Raw genomic sequence first — 19,983 nt, forward strand, 5'->3', positions numbered from 1 at the left:
AGAAGTCATAAGAATATTTTTTGGCTTGTCTGCCATGTACATCCACAGAAAACCAAAACTCAAGTTCTATTATAGTTTCATTTAACAGCAACTATGAAACAACAGAAACAAACACCAGGTATGCACTTCAAAAACTGCAACTAAAATTGGTTTCACCATGAATGGTGCATCACTAATATAACTGACAAGTTTCTGAATTCTGGAAGAAATAAAAATATGTCTCAAATCAGTGCACATACTTTTCACTCCAGAACATACCAGAACACTACATGAACATGTCTTTCAACTGAGAATCTGCTGGAGCAAAAAGCAAAGATACTTAAGAAATTTGCAAACACCACAATTTTTGGGTCCACTTTTTGAGTGTAATATGACTTATTGATCTTTTCAGTTCTGATATCCTTCTCTGCTGGTTACAGAAGTTTTCTTTAATGTGTAACACTCATGGAAAGATCTCTAGGAAATTGAGTTAGTTGTTGGGGAGTACTCGAGAAACTCTTCAAATGCCACAGATGAAAATTGTTAACAAAGTAAATGCCTTATAGGTGCAAGAGCATGACCCTTTCCATAGTGTATGTAGATTGCATAAACTTAAATTTTTGTTAAATTTCATATAAAAATGATTATGAAGACTACACACAAAAAATAAATGAAAACTGACACTGGGATAGTTACAAGATGTGTCAAATATGTTGATCTACAATATAGAATTTCTGAAATGAGAGCTAACAAAGTGGATACATGAAACTTAGTCAATGCAAAATGGTTGTTTATTTTGCATACCTTATACAACAATTTTAGCCAAATATGGTATACACTTGACAGTCTTATTTGATCAATGCAACTTCTGCTTCGTACAAGGACTACACTCAAGGTTCAAATTATACACGCAGAATGCAATGAATGAACTGCTACATGTACCTTAAGGGATTTTTAAACATAGTCATGGAAAAAAGGGGTCATATAACAACACAGTATTGAGTCCAGTTCTCTGAGCAGAATACATTCAACTGCAAAATACTTTTTTGTAATATTTCATAATTAGATTCTTTCCCCTACGCCTCAGCTACCATGTCATATTTTAATACCCATTCCAGTGGGAAAGCATTCTAAGGATGGAGGCTGAAATCAGCAAATGGGTACAACATAGCAATGCATTTTACTAGTGTATGTGGGGCTTGGTCTGGGGAAGAGAGATGCCCATGAAGCGCAAGGAAGTGCTGTAAAAGACATAATTTACACCCACACTGACATATGCACTGAAGTCCTGGACAGGGACAAGAAGAGAAGAGAGTTGAAGTTGAATCCACGCCACAGGAATGAAATTCTTAGCAATTATGTTAGGGAAAAATGAAGGGGCAGAGAGACTGACAACTGCAGATGTTAGGAATGAAATGGAGTGCACAAGCCAAATATTAGAATAGAGAAGAGTAGGTTAAAATGGTTCAGACAGGTAAAGGGAATGGAAGGTGGAAGAATATCAAAAATGAATGCTGGAGGCCAGGAGCAAGATGAATCGACTCAATCGAGACCCAGTTTAAGACGAAGGAACCTGGATTGGAACAACACTTATACAAGAAGAATGATGGAAAACCAAGTGAGAGTGGAGAAGTACCATACATGTGTCAACTCAACTTGATGCTGGATACAAGGGAAATGAAGATGAGAGTCTAGTGTAAAAGTGATGCAATCTTTTCAGCACATGTCCAATAGTACTGTTTAGGGCATATGCCATTTTTCCAATCAATTAATAATACTGACTTGAGAAATTATAGATGATGACCATAAATGACACTGAAAATGTTGGTTTTGGCAAACTGAGAACTCAAATGTAATTTAAGTGGCAGAAAGGGATTTGTATGTACATCTTACCTCAATGCAGAATAGTGTGACTGTTGTTGGTACTTGATAGTGTACTAAAAGGGCCACACTTAAACAGTAATGGAAGACAGAGTATACAACAGATCAGCCACATTTCAGTGAGTTCTGTTCAACTCACAGCAGACTGAAGTTACTTTCAAAATAAGAATTCTACCCGAATCACCAAAAATGGGAGGATAGAAAGGAAATTAAAGTGCTCCACTATTATGTGAATTAAACAGTTGAAATTTAGTGAACAATAAAAAGAAGAAAAAATTGGAGATGGTGAGTAATGAAGAATATGAAACTAAATTTCAGAGCAGAGCACTCACTCAAAAATAATTATGTCCATTTTGTCATTTTTCTTAATGGTAAAGGATGTTGAGAAGTACTGGTTCATCTGTAAGAAGAATAAGAAAAGAAGAAGAAGAAGAAGAAGAAAGTTTTCAATTAAATTGAGAAGGAAAACAGAAAAATAAACATAAAGAAATACAATAAAGTACACACACATGCATAAGAAAACTGATAGGATTAACTCCATTTGCAATGAGTAATATTCCCTGGCCCTATTACAAACACATAAAAGTAGGGATGAGGTCATCATCTTTGAGAATGTAACTAGCTTCTGCTGACTACTTGTCCAGCATCTTTCCAAAACTTGTCACACAGTGAGGAAATATCAGCAGAGACGATGTATAAACAACTCTGTAGGAAGCTGCATACTTTTTGTTTACATTTAATTACAGAATACCATTCCATATGACATGCTTCACAATATTTCACAGCAGAAAAACATACTCTTCTTCAAAAATACAGCACCAGTTAGATGTCGAGTACATTCAGAAAAAAGCTTATCTGTATTAAAAGTTACACACTTCTTTAAGTATACACTGTACTTGTTTTTCCATTAGGCAGAAGCATACTTGAAATTATTCATACAGTCTCTCAAATTATTCTTAATATACTTATGTCAAATAAATAGCAAAAATGCAGTAAATTAAATTGTGCAATACAGCACAGAACACTTGCTGAGAACAGTGTGTTCAAGGTATGCAATAAACACATGAAGCAATACATTCAGTACTTATCCCTCCACGAGTTCTATCAAATACTGATAACAAAGTTAGTTACCTTTAATGTCCATATGTATTAAGCTACTTTTACAGCTTCCTGGACAGCTAATGAGTACTTGTAGTATTTGGTATAAATAGGAAGAAGTAGTACACACTCAACCAACATGAGACACTCAAATATAAAAAATAATTATAACAAAACACAGTGATCTCAAACTCTTAACTCTAAACAAGTAATAATTCCTGAAACAAGCTACATTAAGACACAGCAAAACTTTGCCACTATGAAAAATCAGTCTATCTTTCTATTCTGTTCCATTAACAGTTACACAAGAGTAATGTTTACTATACATGTGCACGAAAGGATAGTATATCTTTGCAGGCTTTAATATAAAATGCCGCACACAAAGATACGAAACAGAGAAATATATATTTACATATTTGCAAAAGCTAAGCACAAAACAGTAAAAACAAAAACAAATTGTTATCTGCATATTTCCTGAAGCAATAATCACTGACAGATAAATTTGACAACAGAATTGGTTTAGCACCTGATGAGAAACAAAACACTTGAGCCTCAAGTACTAAGGAACACAGACAAGTGAAAAGCACAAATAACTACACAGCTCATATGGTAGGATGCAGCACAGATGCTTAAATCTTAGGCTGTCAATGGGCAGACAGTAGCATCTGTTCCTTTTCAGGACATTGAACTGCACGGTAATCGTGGTGACCCCATCTGTGTCAGCACCCTGTCAAGCCACTGCAGTGGTCCATTCAAATGGAGTTCAATCCAGCATGGTGTTGACGTCACTGTTTGGCGTCTGTCAAAATAGTAATTTTATTCTTAGTAAGTGATACTACTTAAATATGATCTGTGACAATATTGTTAGCATTTCTATGTTTTAAATGTTCTATATATTCTTTACAATGACTCACAATAAATAATTGTAACAAATGCGAATAGATGCTGAAAAATGTGATGTTCAGCAAGTTTAAGAACAATATTACTGTTTATGAACAACTGTGACAAAACACACAAATAAAACACTGAAACTTCAATCATAATTAAACTTAGAAGAAATACAGGGAAAAAAGTCATTGCTTTTTCATTGACAACTCATGTGCAATAGATCCTATCATGAAATATAATCTTCTAAACTGGTTAAAATGCCTCAGATTCAAAACGGTATAAAGATTGACAAATTTCATCACTGGGTAATATATCAGTACTGTTCAAAATCAAAATTTTTATTATGGTCTCTCATCTGATTAAAAACACAATTATGTATCAGTTTTTAGTTTCCATTACAATAATTTTGAAAATAATTAATGTAGTGCATATTATTTTCAGTATCTTCCATTTTATAGCCACCTCAACATCTACATCTACACCTTACGATGTGTGGCAGGGGTACTTTTTTACCACCGGCATTTCCTCCACATTCTGTTCCAGTCATCAACAATGTGCAGGAAGAAAGATTGTTGATAAATATATATAGGAGGAGCAATATACTGAATGACTCTTACTGGAACACGCATTCTTGGAATTTTAACAGTCAACCACAGCATGAGGCACAGTGCCCCTCTTGTAGCCTCTGCCACTGCAGTTGCACGAGCATCACTGTGGTGTTTTTGCATTTATTAAATGAACCTCTGATGAAACATGCTATCTTATTTGGATCTTCTCTATTTCCTCTATCAATCCCAATTGATAAGAGTCTAAGACAGATGAGTAATACTCAAGTATTGGTCAAACAATGGTCTTTTAAGTCATCTTTGTGTGTGGACAACTTTTCCTGAGGATCCTTCAAATGAATCACAATTTGTCACCCCCTTTCCTACAATTTGTTTTATGCTGTTGTTCCACTTTCAATTGCTCCATAAACATGCTCCCAGATATTTAATGCATGTGACTGCTTCCAGTGAGTGTTCAACAATTTTGTAATGATATTATAATGGATCTTTCCACTATTTATGGACAACTTTATTTTATTCAACTTGTTTTTTATTCAACACAATCACTGTAATATTGTCACATACCCATGTACTGCATCATTGCATCAATTGTTCAACAATACCAATAATAATAATAATAATAATAATAATAATAACACATACATACATATAGCAACTGTGAAGATATGGGCTGGCAAGAAACTCCCAAACTCCAAGATGGCTGGTCCTATCTGTTACCCCCAAGTCACAAAAAAGGTAACAAAACAGACCCGGGTAACTACAGGGAATATCGCTCCTAGTTTTGTGCATAGAACCACTCTCGTTGGAATATTAATAGAATTAAGACTCCACTAAAAACTCAGTAGGTTGGTGCAGGGCACCCAGTACAACACCAAATCCAACATAAAAGTTTAGAGAACAATACTCAGATAGCCTGAAACGTGGCAATAAGCTACAATTTGTTTTATGCTGCTGTTCCACTTCCAATTGCTCCATAAACATATTCCCAGATATTTAATGCAAGTGACTGCTGCCCGTGATTGTTCAGCAATTTTGTAATCATATTATAATGGATCTTTCCACTATTTATGAACAATTTTATTTTATTCATCTAGTTTTTTATTCAACAGAATCACTGTAATATTGTCACACACCAACATACTGAGTCATTACATCAAGTGTTCAACAAAACCAATAATAATAATAACAACACATACATACAAAATTGTTAAGGCTTTCGTGGCCACTTGTTGACAAACTGCCTATTGGCTTCTGTCTCGGGTTCTTCGGCCGACGTTCATCTAATGATTTTTCTGACGTTTCGCCAGCACGAGTGGCTGGCATTGTCAAAGCTTCACCCTCCATTGCCGGTGGTGAACTGGAGGCGAGCTCGCGGCCGCAGACTATATGTACCTGGCGCGCCAACGTCCGAGGGCTTCTCCGCGGTCATTTCCGGTGCGGTTCTCCTCTTGCTACCTGCGACGGTCGTTCGCTGCAGTACGGGAAGCCAGGATCCGTTTACCTTAAGGCTTTCCTCTTTCTTGTTGAAACTGTTCGCGTGTTTTTGGATTTCTACAGCTTCTCTGAACAAGCGCGTGTGATAGTGCTTCTCTACAGCCAGAACTTCCGTGTCGGCGAATTCTATTACGTGGTCGGTCTCATTCAGTGCGTGCTCTGCCACGGCCGATTTCTCCACCTGCCCCAACCTGCAATGTCGCTTATGCTCTTTGATCCTGGTGTTAATGGATCGTCCAGTCATTCCGACATAAACTTTTCCGCATGTGCAAGGTATACGGTATATTCCCGACATTGCAAGTGGGTCTCTTTTCTCCTTCGCCGATCTAAGACACTCTTTGATCTTCCTTGTCGGTTTGAAAATCGTCTTTACGCCGTGTTTGCGCAATATACGGCCGATTCTGTCCGTCACTCTGGGAATGTATGGCAGAAAGGCCGTACCCGACATTTCTTTTTCTGGTTCCTTACTTCGCCGAGTGTTTGGCTCTGTTACACTTCTAATGTAATTTGTGGAGTACCCATTGCTCCTCAGAACAGTTTCCAGGTGTTGCATTTCTCGTTTGAGGTGTTGAGGCTCACATATTCGTCCTGCTCTCGTTACGAGCGTACTAATCATGCCTCTTTTCTGGCTCGGGTGGTGGTTTGACAGTTTGTGCAGGTATCGGTCCGTGTGTGTCGGTTTTCGATACACGCTGTGTCCCAGGTTTTCGCCGTCCCTTGTGACCAGCACATCTAGAAATGGCAGTTTCTTATCCTTTTCTACTTCCATGGTAAATGTTATGTTGGCATGGAGGCTGTTCAAGTGTCTCAGGAATTCACCGAGCTGTTCTTCACCATGGCTCCACACCACGAAAGTATCATCGACGTACCTGTACCACACCTTAGGTTTGCAAGTCGCCGAGTCCAGTGCCTGTGCTTCGAATTGTTCCATGAAGAAGTTGGCCACCACTGGACTGAGAGGACTACCCATGGCGACGCCTTCCAGCTGTTCGTAGAAATCGCCATTCCACGTGAAATAGCTCGTGGTGAGGCATGCATGGAAGAGCTTTTTGATGTCTTGCGGGAACATGGAACCGATGTGCTCCAGGGCGTCGCTGAGTGGCACTTTCGTAAATAACGAAACAACATCAAAACTGACCAGGATGTCGTTTGGCGCAAGTTTCAGTTTCTTCAGCTTCTCAATGAAATGTCCTGAGTCCTTAATGTATGTGTCGGTCTTTCCCACGTGTGGCTGGAGCAGAGAGGCCAAGTGTTTCGCCAGTTTATACGTTGGTGAGCCAGGAGCGCTAACGATCGGTCTTAGTGGAACGTTGTTCTTATGGATCTTGGGTAATCCATACAGCCGAGGTGGTAGGGCTTCTGTGTTGCGCAGGTTTCTCTGTATGTCCGCCGGCAGAGAGGACGCCTTGATTAATCGATTAATCAAGGCGTCCTCTCTGCCGGCGGACATACAGAGAAACCTGCGCAACACAGAAGCCCTACCACCTCGGCTGTATGGATTACCCAAGATCCATAAGAACAACGTTCCACTAAGACCGATCGTTAGCGCTCCTGGCTCACCAACGTATAAACTGGCGAAACACTTGGCCTCTCTGCTCCAGCCACACGTGGGAAAGACCGACACATACATTAAGGACTCAGGACATTTCATTGAGAAGCTGAAGAAACTGAAACTTGCGCCAAACGACATCCTGGTCAGTTTTGATGTTGTTTCGTTATTTACGAAAGTGCCACTCAGCGACGCCCTGGAGCACATCGGTTCCATGTTCCCGCAAGACATCAAAAAGCTCTTCCATGCATGCCTCACCACGAGCTATTTCACGTGGAATGGCGATTTCTACGAACAGCTGGAAGGCGTCGCCATGGGTAGTCCTCTCAGTCCAGTGGTGGCCAACTTCTTCATGGAACAATTCGAAGCACAGGCACTGGACTCGGCGACTTGCAAACCTAAGGTGTGGTACAGGTACGTCGATGATACTTTCGTGGTGTGGAGCCATGGTGAAGAACAGCTCGGTGAATTCCTGAGACACTTGAACAGCCTCCATGCCAACATAACATTTACCATGGAAGTAGAAAAGGATAAGAAACTGCCATTTCTAGATGTGCTGGTCACAAGGGACGGCGAAAACCTGGGACACAGCGTGTATCGAAAACCGACACACACGGACCGATACCTGCACAAACTGTCAAACCACCACCCGAGCCAGAAAAGAGGCATGATTAGTACGCTCGTAACGAGAGCAGGACGAATATGTGAGCCTCAACACCTCAAACGAGAAATGCAACACCTGGAAACTGTTCTGAGGAGCAATGGGTACTCCACAAATTACATTAGAAGTGTAACAGAGCCAAACACTCGGCGAAGTAAGGAACCAGAAAAAGAAATGTCGGGTACGGCCTTTCTGCCATACATTCCCAGAGTGACGGACAGAATCGGCCGTATATTGCGCAAACACGGCGTAAAGACGATTTTCAAACCGACAAGGAAGATCAAAGAGTGTCTTAGATCGGCGAAGGAGAAAAGAGACCCACTTGCAATGTCGGGAATATACCGTATACCTTGCACATGCGGAAAAGTTTATGTCGGAATGACTGGACGATCCATTAACACCAGGATCAAAGAGCATAAGCGACATTGCAGGTTGGGGCAGGTGGAGAAATCGGCCGTGGCAGAGCACGCACTGAATGAGACCGACCACGTAATAGAATTCGCCGACACGGAAGTTCTGGCTGTAGAGAAGCACTATCACACGCGCTTGTTCAGAGAAGCTGTAGAAATCCAAAAACACGCGAACAGTTTCAACAAGAAAGAGGAAAGCCTTAAGGTAAACGGATCCTGGCTTCCCGTACTGCAGCGAACGACCGTCGCAGGTAGCAAGAGGAGAACCGCACCGGAAATGACCGCGGAGAAGCCCTCGGACGTTGGCGCGCCAGGTACATATAGTCTGCGGCCGCGAGCTCGCCTCCAGTTCACCACCGGCAATGGAGGGTGAAGCTTTGACAATGCCAGCCACTCGTGCTGGCGAAACGTCAGAAAAATCATTAGATGAACGTCGGCCGAAGAACCCGAGACAGAAGCCAATAGGCAGTTTGTCAACACATACATACATATAGCAACTGTGGAGATATGGTCTGGCAAGAAACTCCCAGATGGCTGGCCTTATCTGTTATCCCCCAAGTCACAAAAAAGGAAGCAAAACAGACCCAGGTAACTACAGGGAATATTGCTCCTGGTTTTGTGGATAGAACCACTCTCGTTGGAATATTAAGAGAACTACGACTCAACTAAAAACTCAATAGGTTGGTGCAGGGCACCCAGTACAACACCAAATCCAAGATAAAAGTTTAGAGAACAATTCTCAGAGAGCTTGAAACGTGGCAATGTGCTGTGCACGAATGACCACGCTTCAGATAAGCAATAGTTTTAAGAACTTCATTCAATAGCTAAGAATATGAGGTGGCTTCAGAAAGAAAACTGGTTGTTGTACGGGCAATGAAGCTAAAGTTCTAGCCTTTTTTAACTAAGTGAGTGCCAATTAGAAGGCAGTGGGATGGAACACAGATGGATGGCCACAGCAGAGGTAGTGTGCCAAATGGTTATGATACGTGCCGAGTCAGGCGCTGTAGGCCAACACAGTGACTTGCAAGAATGTGAAGGCGGAATGACACAAAAAAGCCATGGGTCACTTAGAAATACGACGCAGCATTCACAGGTGGGCACCCCTTGGCAATGGAGAAGGTGGACTGTTCCAGCCAGAGGCTGCCGAACGGTAAAAAAAAGTTCATTTGAAAAAACTTTAAATTAGTGCAGAGGGCCAGAGTAAAATTTGCAGAATAATGTAAGTCAAAAGTGTGTATGCACAGAAAGCAACAGGGAAAGTATATGGTAAAATGTGTCTGTTTTCAGGGAAGAGATGGTGGCTGATGTCACAAGCAGTTTAGTGGGGGAGAAGGGCACTCAACACGCCACTGTTGAGGCCTAGCTGTTTGACCAGGGAACAGTACGGATGGCTGGCAGTTGTGCTCCTGCAAGATTACCAACTAAGCTTTGCTTTTTGGCTAAATCTGAATAAGACCATGACAAAGTAACACTCGCATAGGTGGTGAAGTTATTTTGACTGTGAATGAATGTTTATCTTAATATGTGACAATTACTGAGGCATAGATGCAAATAGTTAATAGAGCAAAGCTTACTGCATGCAACAAGACAACAGTCATTGAACACTGTAAGTCAGCTGCTGTGCACACTCCTGCTGTTGCAATTCTGTTTTTGTTTTCTGCCGATGATCATTAGGACCAATTGGTTATGATGATGCTTATTTTTATGTGAGGTATCAAGTGTAAGTAAAGACTGAATTCTGTGCCATCTGGTAACACAAGATCCTGGCCTTGTGCATTAAAAGACCTGTGTGGCAGCAGAGTGAATTATATTAACACGACCACAATTAGGATTAGACTGATTGAGATGACAACCAAATGCAATTGGTATCCACAGTGGTCTTAAACCCACTTAGAGAGGCACATCCACCTGACTGCTATCTGGCTGGATTCTGGTGTGCAAACTATGAATTTGCAATTGGTTTGTAATAAATTGCATCAAAGGACTTTGAGGCCAACTTGTTTCTAGAATATAACTGTTTTTATCAGAGCTGCATTGCATTATTTAGTATCACCAGAATTCCTCCCCAAAACCTTAATTCTACGTATTTGCTAGGTCCAGAATCTGCAGGGTGCCGAATAATGTACGAGTGGCTGAAATGCAGATAAGGGCAGGTAAAATTACAAGTCGAGAAAGTGTGGAGGCTGACTGCTGCCACCGGACAGGTAAGTCAGAGAGAGAACCTGCCCCGCAACCCTGTAAATCTACTGCTCACCATACCAGACAGCGCAAGAGGTCCAGTGCATTATAAGTTAGTGTTTGTCATTCCGCAGAGGGGATGTTACAAAGTGGTACATCGGCCTAGGGAATGTTACAAGCTTCCGAATCAACACAGATGTGAGGCAAGGAAACAGTATTTCATTTAACTGTCGCCTGGAAAAAATTGTGACAGAATGGACCAGATCTATTAACAAATACCAGATTATGGTTGGAATCAAAGCAGACTACCTAAAGATTCAGTGGCTGACTTTTGCTGATGAACTGGTCTTACTGCCAAACAACATGCAAGAGCCTTTTATGCAAATCCAAGCATTGCATTTAATAAGGGAAAACCAGTATCTTGATCAACACTGGAGAGACTGAATTCATTACCAATATTAAAGACACTCCTAGAAATATCACAGTCAGTGCTGCCAAGCATAGTGAAGGAGATTAAACCATAAAGTACCTTGGACACTGGATTTCAGTGATATGGTAGCTCTTGAACACACGAAAATAAAGCTTCATAAGGCATGCTATGATTGCAGAAAAATGTATGACTCGAAACATCTTATGGTGACCGGATTCTGACAAGACTGGGAACAACTCAAGAACCAGTGAAAACTGACCGACTGGCCGAGGGCATCAACAGAGATTTGTCGAGTGTACGCAAGACGGCACAACAAAAGAAAGGCACACAATGGAGATGGTACAGTGGAATATCACGTCCAATGAGTACACCAAGATTGAAAACCCAAGATGTAGCAAATTCAGAACCAAGAACAATGTGCAGCGAGATCAATACAAGAGCATGGTGAAATAATGCCAGTGCTGCAATGGGTGCACCAGCATTCTCATGTTGTAACAGTGCAGTCTCGTGGCTATCATCGAGGTCTGTGCTTTCTGGCAGGCTCTCTGACTATCTGGGTTGGTATACCAGACATCTACTGAAGAATATAAAAATAAGACACTAAAACATAACAGTCACACCATCAGTTGTCTATGCAGCACAGTGTCTTATCTGTAAGCAAGAAGACCTCCAATAAGAATCCTTGAATTACAGGAAAGGAAATTTCTGTCAAAGATAGTGGAACCAAGGATATTACAAGATGGGAAATGATGATGCAAACCAATCATGAGCTCTACTAACACCAAGAAAACATCACTGTTGCCATCAGAAGAAGATGACTAGCTATCCATGGCCACCTGTACAGAATGGACCCCCACTGGCTGTCCTGTCAGATCTTCACAGTAAACAACAAGGGTAAAGCCACTGGATCCCTGTGGATCAAGCAAATAGAGAAAAATGTTGCAGAACTTCATATCAGGCAAGGCGCAGTAACTAACCGAGGTGACTATCATGTAGCTGTTGAGAACCTTCATAACATCCCTTAGACAAGTTAATTGGAATGGAACCAGTAAATGGTACAAGGAATGCAAGACAGAACTCAGTATGAAAATGAAGGAATACAGGAGCAACAGAAAAACTGAAGGTACTGACCAGGAAACAGCTGCTAAACTTAACCAAGAACACCTGCCAAGTAGCAGATGACAACAGGACAGCAAAAACACAATCACCATAGTCAACAGGTGGCCCAAACAAGTTTAAAAAAAAGACTGCACAAGGCAAATTACAAGCATCTGATGATGATGATGATGATGATGATGATGATGATGATTATGATGTCAACAGCCCACAAGTGTGGATGATTTTTGATTATGTCATTTATATACCACTCTTATGATTTTACAACAAATTTATAACTATTTATTCATGACATGGACACTTGCACTTAAAAAGACTTACCATATACAAGATGTTTCTGGGAGGTACACATCCAAAAAAACTAATATACAATCTAAGACGAATAAACAAAAATGATGCACCATGAAGAAGTTATGCAAATTGGTCAGAGATTGATATTCATACAGGCATCAATGTATCCATTGGCCACCAGAGTTTACAATTTTACATTGATACCTGTATGAATATCAATCTCTGACCAATTTGCATAGCTTCTTCAAGGTGTATAGTTTTCGTTTATTTGTTTTAGAGTGTATATTAGTTTTTTCGATGTGTACCTTCCAGAAACATCTTGTATATGGTAAGTCTTTTTAAGTGCAGGTGTCCATGTCATGAATAAATAGTTATAAATTTGTTGTAAAATCATAAGAGTGGTATATAAATGATGCAGCATCACACAGAGTTTACTGTATGATGCTGCAGCCCAATTTCACCACGCAGCTGCCAAGGATAGTAAACAGGGGACATGTTGATGTCAGGGTGTAAAGTCTTTGAGAATTTTATTCCCTGTACTCAGATGGACAGTAATTATGCCTCACAGACAGGCACATGAAGAATATGTGCAGGTGTCAGCATTTGAGAGAGGATTTGTGGTTGGGCTCAAAGAAGCCAGTTGGAGGAGTTGGAGAATTGCTCAACATTTTAATAGGAGCAATGCCATTATTCGACGATGTTGTTGGGAATGGGTGAACTGTGGCCAAACACAGTGTCAAGAAGGAAGTGGTTGACCTAGAGAGACGGCAGACCGTGAGGAATGAGGAATCATCAGAGAGGCACTTGGAGCCCTAGATTCACCATTGTCATCGATCTGACATGCAAAAGGTGCTTCAGTGACTACAATGAATATTATTAGGCCACTCACACAAAGGGGACCGAGCTCACAGTGTCCCTTGCACCAACTACCATTGACCTCTGTACACACACAAACTTGTCTGCGGTGGTGTCTGACACATCAGGCCTGGACCCTCACTGACTGAATTAAAATTTTCTTCAGTGATGTATGTCCTGCCTAGAACTGAACCCCAATGACCAGCGAAGACATGTCTGGAGATGCCCCAGATATCAGTCGTTTGCCATACAGCCTGAAAACCAGGAGTTATGGCCTGGAGAGCCATTTCATTTCATAGTAGGACCCTTCTGGTTGTTGTCTGCAGCCCTTACAGCACAGTGGTATGTTGACGATATTCTAGGCCCATTTTGTTGACCTTCAAGGCAAGCCATCCTGTGCTTACATTTCAGCAAGATAATGCCTGCTCACCCACAGCGAGAGTTTCTACTGCTTGCCCCAACAGAGAGAGATTTTGGAGCATTATGGGCAGGGCCCTCCAACCAGCTCAGTATTCTGATGATCCAATGTGACAATTGAACAGAATTTGGAATTTGGCACGATATCCCTCAGGAGAACATCCAACAACTCTATCAGTCAACGCCAATCTTAATAACTGTTTGCAAAAGGTCCACAGGTGGACCAACACATTATGGACTTGCTCAATTTGTGAAGCTCTTTCTCTTGAATAAATCATCCAATTTTTCTGAAATTGTAATCATTTGTTTGTCTGCATTTGTACATCACGTCTACTAATTTCTGTCCAATTCAGGTAACTCCTCCTTAGCACATCTTTTTGTCTCTGACTGTATTTATAAAACAGACTTTTTTTCCTGTCTTTCATGTGGAAATTGATACATTAGATAGATGAGTGGAAGGATGATGATAATAACTATTTGTAAATCAGCATCTTAGCAGCAGATGTTGTTAGTGCATGCTTACTGTACATTTTCAGCATTCTTTATCATAAAAACACACAGAAATGATGTTAAATATAGTTAATTTGCTTAATAATCATTTGAATTTTGTGGAATTTTATAGCACTAGCAATATGGTGTTTTGATTTTTCCCCATTCTACTGACATGGTGAAATGTTGACAACATCCCTGGATGCAGTATTAACTTCACTGAGCTAAGGTGGAGCAGGGAATCAACTACGTTTGTGATTGAGGAGACCATCCTAAAGTGTTTGAACAGTAGAATTGAAAATATGTTGCTTCAAAACACGTCCAGCACTTGATCGCTATGCAACTTTCCTCAGCATGAAAGGTGTTAGCTCCCCAAGTTTCTCTAGTGGGTATAGCTATCAGATGAAGCCCAGCACTCTCAATTTGAGACCATACTATCATCCCAGCTGACTACTGAATGAGGTAGCACTAAGGTTAACAAACTGGACTTGAATTAAGATGATGCAAAGTTTACAGAAATGTGGCAGCAGCATCTGATTCTGCAACAAGAACGGCATATTCAGAGATAGTTTGAGACACTACAGAAACAGCAGATGGATCAGCTGAAGTGTGTAGCAGAACAGAACAATGTTCCACCAACAGCACTAACACTGTTCATACTTATGTTGTCAGCATCAGTGTTTCCAGAGTTTGATGATTCAAAAATAACTTAGAACACATGGCTCCACTAATTTATGGTGTACTGCAAGGATAATAGCATTTCTGCTACTCATGTACAATCTGCTTTGTTACTGTCTTCTAGTAGTTCCATTTCTGAGTTGGTTCACGAATTATGAGCACTAGTAGAACTTTTTAGCTTGTCATTTGACATCTTGTTAGATTGGTTGGTTGGTTAGTTGGTTTTGGGGAAGGAGACCAGACAGCGTGGTCATCGGTCTCATCGGATTAGGGAAGGATGGGGAAGGAAGTCGGCCGTGCCCTTTCAGAGGAACCATCCCAGCATTTGCCTGTAGTGATTTAGGGAAATTACGGAAAACCTAAATCAGGATGGCCGGACGCGGGATTGAACCGTCGTCCTCCCGAATGCGAGTCCAGTGTCTTACCACTGTGCCACCTCGCTCGGTCTTGTTAGATTGTTTGTTCACTCATTTCGAGATGCAAATTCATGTAGTTGCTATTACACTAAATTTCAACCAGTGTCGTAAGAATGTGGACTGGTCGTATAAATTCCATTTGGCCAACCAACAGGATGTTAGCTGACAGTGGAAATTTCTGCAATCTTTAATTTGCAATACAGTTGCGCATCTAGTTCCTGAGCAGAAGGTTTGGAGCTAATGCTTTTGGCAAGCTGAAACAGAACAAGCTAGAACTATCCCACCTACAATTGTTGCACTCTTATTAATAATTAATGTTTTACCTCATTTTTCATTTTGAGTCTAGTTATACATCTACAGCTAAGTACAGACTCCATAGGCCACAGCATGGTGCATGGCAGAGGGTATCTTGTACTACTACTACTACTACTACTACTACTACTACTACTACTACTACTACTACGTCACTTCCATTCCTGTTCCATTCACAAACAAAGCAGGAAAAACAACTGTTTACATGCCTCCATATGACCCTAATTTATCTTATCTGATCTTCGTGGTCCTATATACGTTGGCGGCAGTAGAATCATTCTGCAGCCAGTTTCAAATGTTGGTTCTCTAAATTTTTGCAGTTGTTTACTACAAAAAGAACGTCATCTTTCCTCCTATTTGAGTTCACATGTATTAATTGAACCAACGCATCATACATACGTAGTGTATGCCCACATCTCTCAAAATGTTGTTCATGCCATATTTCATGCAAATCCATTATTCAGATGATAACTTAATAGAAAGATTATAGTGGTGTATTTAGTTTTTATGGAAACAGCATTAACAGTAATGAATAACTGAAATTCTCATGTTGTTGTTGTTGTGATCATCAGTCCTGAGACTGGTTTGATGCAGCTCTCCACGCTACTCTATCCTGTGCAAGCTTCTTCATCTCCCAGTACCTACTGCAACCTACATCCTTCTGAATCTGCTTAGTGTATTCATCTCTTGGTCTGCCTTTACGATTTTTACCCTCCACGCTGCCCTCCAATACTAAACTGGTGATCCCTTGATGCCTCAGAACATGTCCTACCAACAGATCCCTTCTTCAAATCAAGTTGTGCCACAAACTTCTCTTCTCCCCAATGCTATTCAATACTTCCTCATTAGTTATGTGATCTACCCATCTAATCTTCAGCATTCTTCTGTAACACCACATTTCAAAAGCTTCTATTCTCTTCTTGTCTAAACTACTTATCGTCCATGTTTCACTTACATACATGGCTACACTCCATACAAATACTTTCAGAAACGACTTCCTGACACTTAAACCTACACTCGATGTTAACAAATTTCTATTCTTCAGAAATGCTTTCCTTGCCATTGCCAGTCTACATTTTATATCCTCTCTACTTCGACCATCATCAGTTATTTTTCTCCCCAAATAGCAAAACTCCTTTACTACTTTAAGTGTCTCATTTCCTAATCTAATTCCCTCAGCATCACCCGACTTAATTCGACTACATTCCATTATCCTCGTTTTGCTTTTGTTGATGTTCGTCTTATATCCTCCTTCCAAGACACTGTCCATTCCGTTCAACTGCTCTTCCAAGTCCTTTGCTGTCTCTGACAGAATTACAATGTCTTCGGCGAACCACAAAGTTTTTATTTCTTCTCCCTGGATTTTAATACCTATTCCAAATTTTTCTTTTGTTTCCTTTACTGCTTGCTCAATATACAGATTGAATAACATCGGGGAGAGCCTACAACCCTGTCTCACTCCCTTCCCAACCACTGCTTCCTTTTCATGCCCCTCGACTCTTATAACTGCCATCTGGTTTCTGTACAAATTGTAAATAGCTTTTCGCTCCCTGTATTTTACCCCTGCCACCTTCAGAATTTGAAAGAGAGTATTCCAGTCAACATTGTCAAAAGCTTTCTCCAAGTCTACAAATGCTAGAAAAGTAGCTTTGCCTTTCCTTAATCTAGCTTCTAAGATAAGTCGTAGGGTCAGTATTGCCTCACGTGTTCCAATATTTCTATGGAATCCAAACTGATCTTCCCCAAGGTCGGCTTCTACTAGTTTTTCCATTAGTCTGTAAAGAATTCGCGTTAGTATTTTGCAGCCGTGACTTATTAAACTGATAGTTTGGTAATTTTCACATCTGTCAACACCTGCTTTCTTTGGGATTGGAATTATTATATTCTTCTTGAAGTCTGAGGCTATTTCGCCTGTCTCATACATCTTGCTCACCAGATGGTAGAGTTTTGTCAGGACTGGCTTTCCCAAGGCTGTCAGTAGTTCTAATCGAATGTTGTCTACTCCCGGAGCTTTGTTTCGACTCAGGTCTTTCTGTGCTCTGTCAAACTCTTCACGCAGTATCATATCTCCCATTTCATCTTCATCTACATCCTCTTCCATTTCCATAATATTGTCCTCAAGTACTGGGTGGCCCAAAAAGGATGGTCGGATTTGAACTGCGTAGTACCATTGAAAGGTGAGGAGGGGGTACCACTGCCGGCCGTCTGCAAGTCGGCCATTACACCCAGTTTGCCACGAGATGGCGCAGTGGACGGTCGAGCATCGTGTTTTTGCTGTGGAACAGTTTTTCAGAAATGATGAATCGTTAATTACTGTGCAACGATTGTTTCGACAACGTTTTGGTGTAGCGCGTGATGGACCCATTCCAGATCGCAGATCCATATCACGTTGGGTGACTGCATTCCGGACAACAGGGTCTGTCAAAAGTGGTAAATCTACAGGGCGTACACGTACGGCAGTTACTCCACAGAACATTGATGATGTTAGAGCGTCAGTGCTGCAAAGCCCGCGTCGTTCCACTAGGCGTCGTGCTCAAACTTTAGGCCTCAGCCGTAGTTCGTTGCAGCGTATTTTAAGCCGTGAGTTACAGTTTCACCCATACAAAATTATGATCACGCAAAAGCTGTATGATCGTGATTTTGAGCAGCGAAGACGATTTTGTGAATCAATGCTTGACATCTTGTACTCTAATAATGATGTTGTGCTTCTTATGTCAGATGAAGCCCATTTCCATTTAGACGGCTATGTCAATAAACAAAACTGCAGGTACTGGGCAGCAGATAATCCCAGAGAATTGCACCAAAAGCCTCTTCATAGTGCTAAGGTAACAGTCTGGTGTGGAATTTCAAGATTGGGGATTGTTGGTCCTTATTTTTTTGAGGAGAACAACGCTACAGTCACAGTGACCTCGAAACGTTACGTTAACATGCTACGTAGCTTTTTGGTGCCGAAACTGCGAGAGTTACATGTAAATCGAGATCGAATTTGGTTTCAACAGGACGGGGCCACGGCCCACACAGCCAATGACTCCATGTGTGTTTTAAGGCGGATGTTCCCCCACCACATCATCTCGCGTTTTGGAGATGTCCACTGGCCCGCGAGATCACCTGACCTCTCAGCCTGTGATTTTTTTCTTTGGGGATACCTAAAGTCAAAAGTCTACGTACAGAAGCCCCGAAACTTAATTGATCTGAAGGAGGCAATCAGTGCGGAAATTATGGCAATTCAAGAAGAAACAGTAGTGAAAGTGATGGAAAATTTCGAGGAAAGACTTGTGGAATGCATCACCGAGAAAGGACACCATCTTCCGGAAGTCATTTTCCGTACATGATTTTTTGTGGTTAGTTCTTGTAATTGGGTGCCTGGGAGCATTTAGTTACGTAATTGAATAAAATTAATTTGTAAAACTGATGGAGTTATAGTTATTTAAAATGTGACCATCCTTTTTGGGCCACCCTGTACATCGCCCTTGTATAGACCCTCTATATCGCCTACTCCTTCCATCTTTCTGCTTTCCCTTCTTTGTTAGAACTGGGTTCCCATCTGAGCTCTTGATATTCATACAAGTGGTTCTCTTTCCTCCAAAGGTCTCTTTAATTTTCCTGTAGGCAGTATCTTTAATGGCGTTTAATGGTAGATTTTCACTGAGCTAATTAGCATTTTTGAGAGTATTGGCACTTATTTATCATTAGGCAGCCAGGAATCCAGACTTCACAGTGATACATTCTAATTTTCAGGAAACTAACTAGTTTAAAAGATTATTAGAATTAAAGTTTAGACACTCCTAAAATTACTGTTGTCTTTTGTGCCATTATATCCATTTAATTCCCAAGTTTATCATTATACTTTTGTTGCCTTTGTTAATAAATTAAGCCACTAATTAAAAATTTGCATAATTTATCATAATTTCAAATATGGAAACCAAACTTGTAAACAGGTAATTTCTAGTATAGACATACAAAATATTTCCATAACCTTTTGTATTTTTCTAACTACTCATTACATGAATCAAATTATTGTAGTAAAGTTCATGCTAGAATATGACCATACTAACATCTTTGGGTTGGTATCCACAATTGTGTAGTAAAGTTGGTGCCTAGAAAGTGCTCATTTAACCTTTCAATGCATGTTTGTGCTCTATCGGATCAAGGTAAGTAGTGAAAGATATAAAAGTCCATCTGCCATCATATATGGAACAATTAACATTTCTGTGTTGTTTAGCTTGTTAATGAAGTGGCTGTGTGAAACTACTGCACCTACAATTTGGTTGTTGT

General features: G+C 40.6%; 1 protein-coding gene across 2 annotated transcripts in view; it reads right to left on the bottom strand.

Annotated features, from left to right (window-relative positions):
• Positions 1–357: 357 nt before the first annotated feature.
• LOC126248807 (mothers against decapentaplegic homolog 3-like) overlaps positions 358–19,983 on the bottom strand; it is a 227,432-nt gene continuing 207,806 nt past the window's right edge. The window contains exon 7 of one of the 2 annotated variants that reach the window (XM_049950209.1): positions 358–3,757. In XM_049950209.1, the coding sequence (XP_049806166.1) occupies positions 3,634–3,757 (124 nt within the window). In that variant the 3' untranslated portion in view covers positions 358–3,633. The remainder of the gene's footprint in view (positions 3,758–19,983) is intronic. The other variant, XM_049950208.1, reaches the window with a different exon arrangement.

Source organism: Schistocerca nitens, chromosome 3 (assembly GCF_023898315.1).
Source record: "Schistocerca nitens isolate TAMUIC-IGC-003100 chromosome 3, iqSchNite1.1, whole genome shotgun sequence".
NCBI classification, from domain to species: Eukaryota; Metazoa; Arthropoda; class Insecta; order Orthoptera; family Acrididae; genus Schistocerca; species Schistocerca nitens.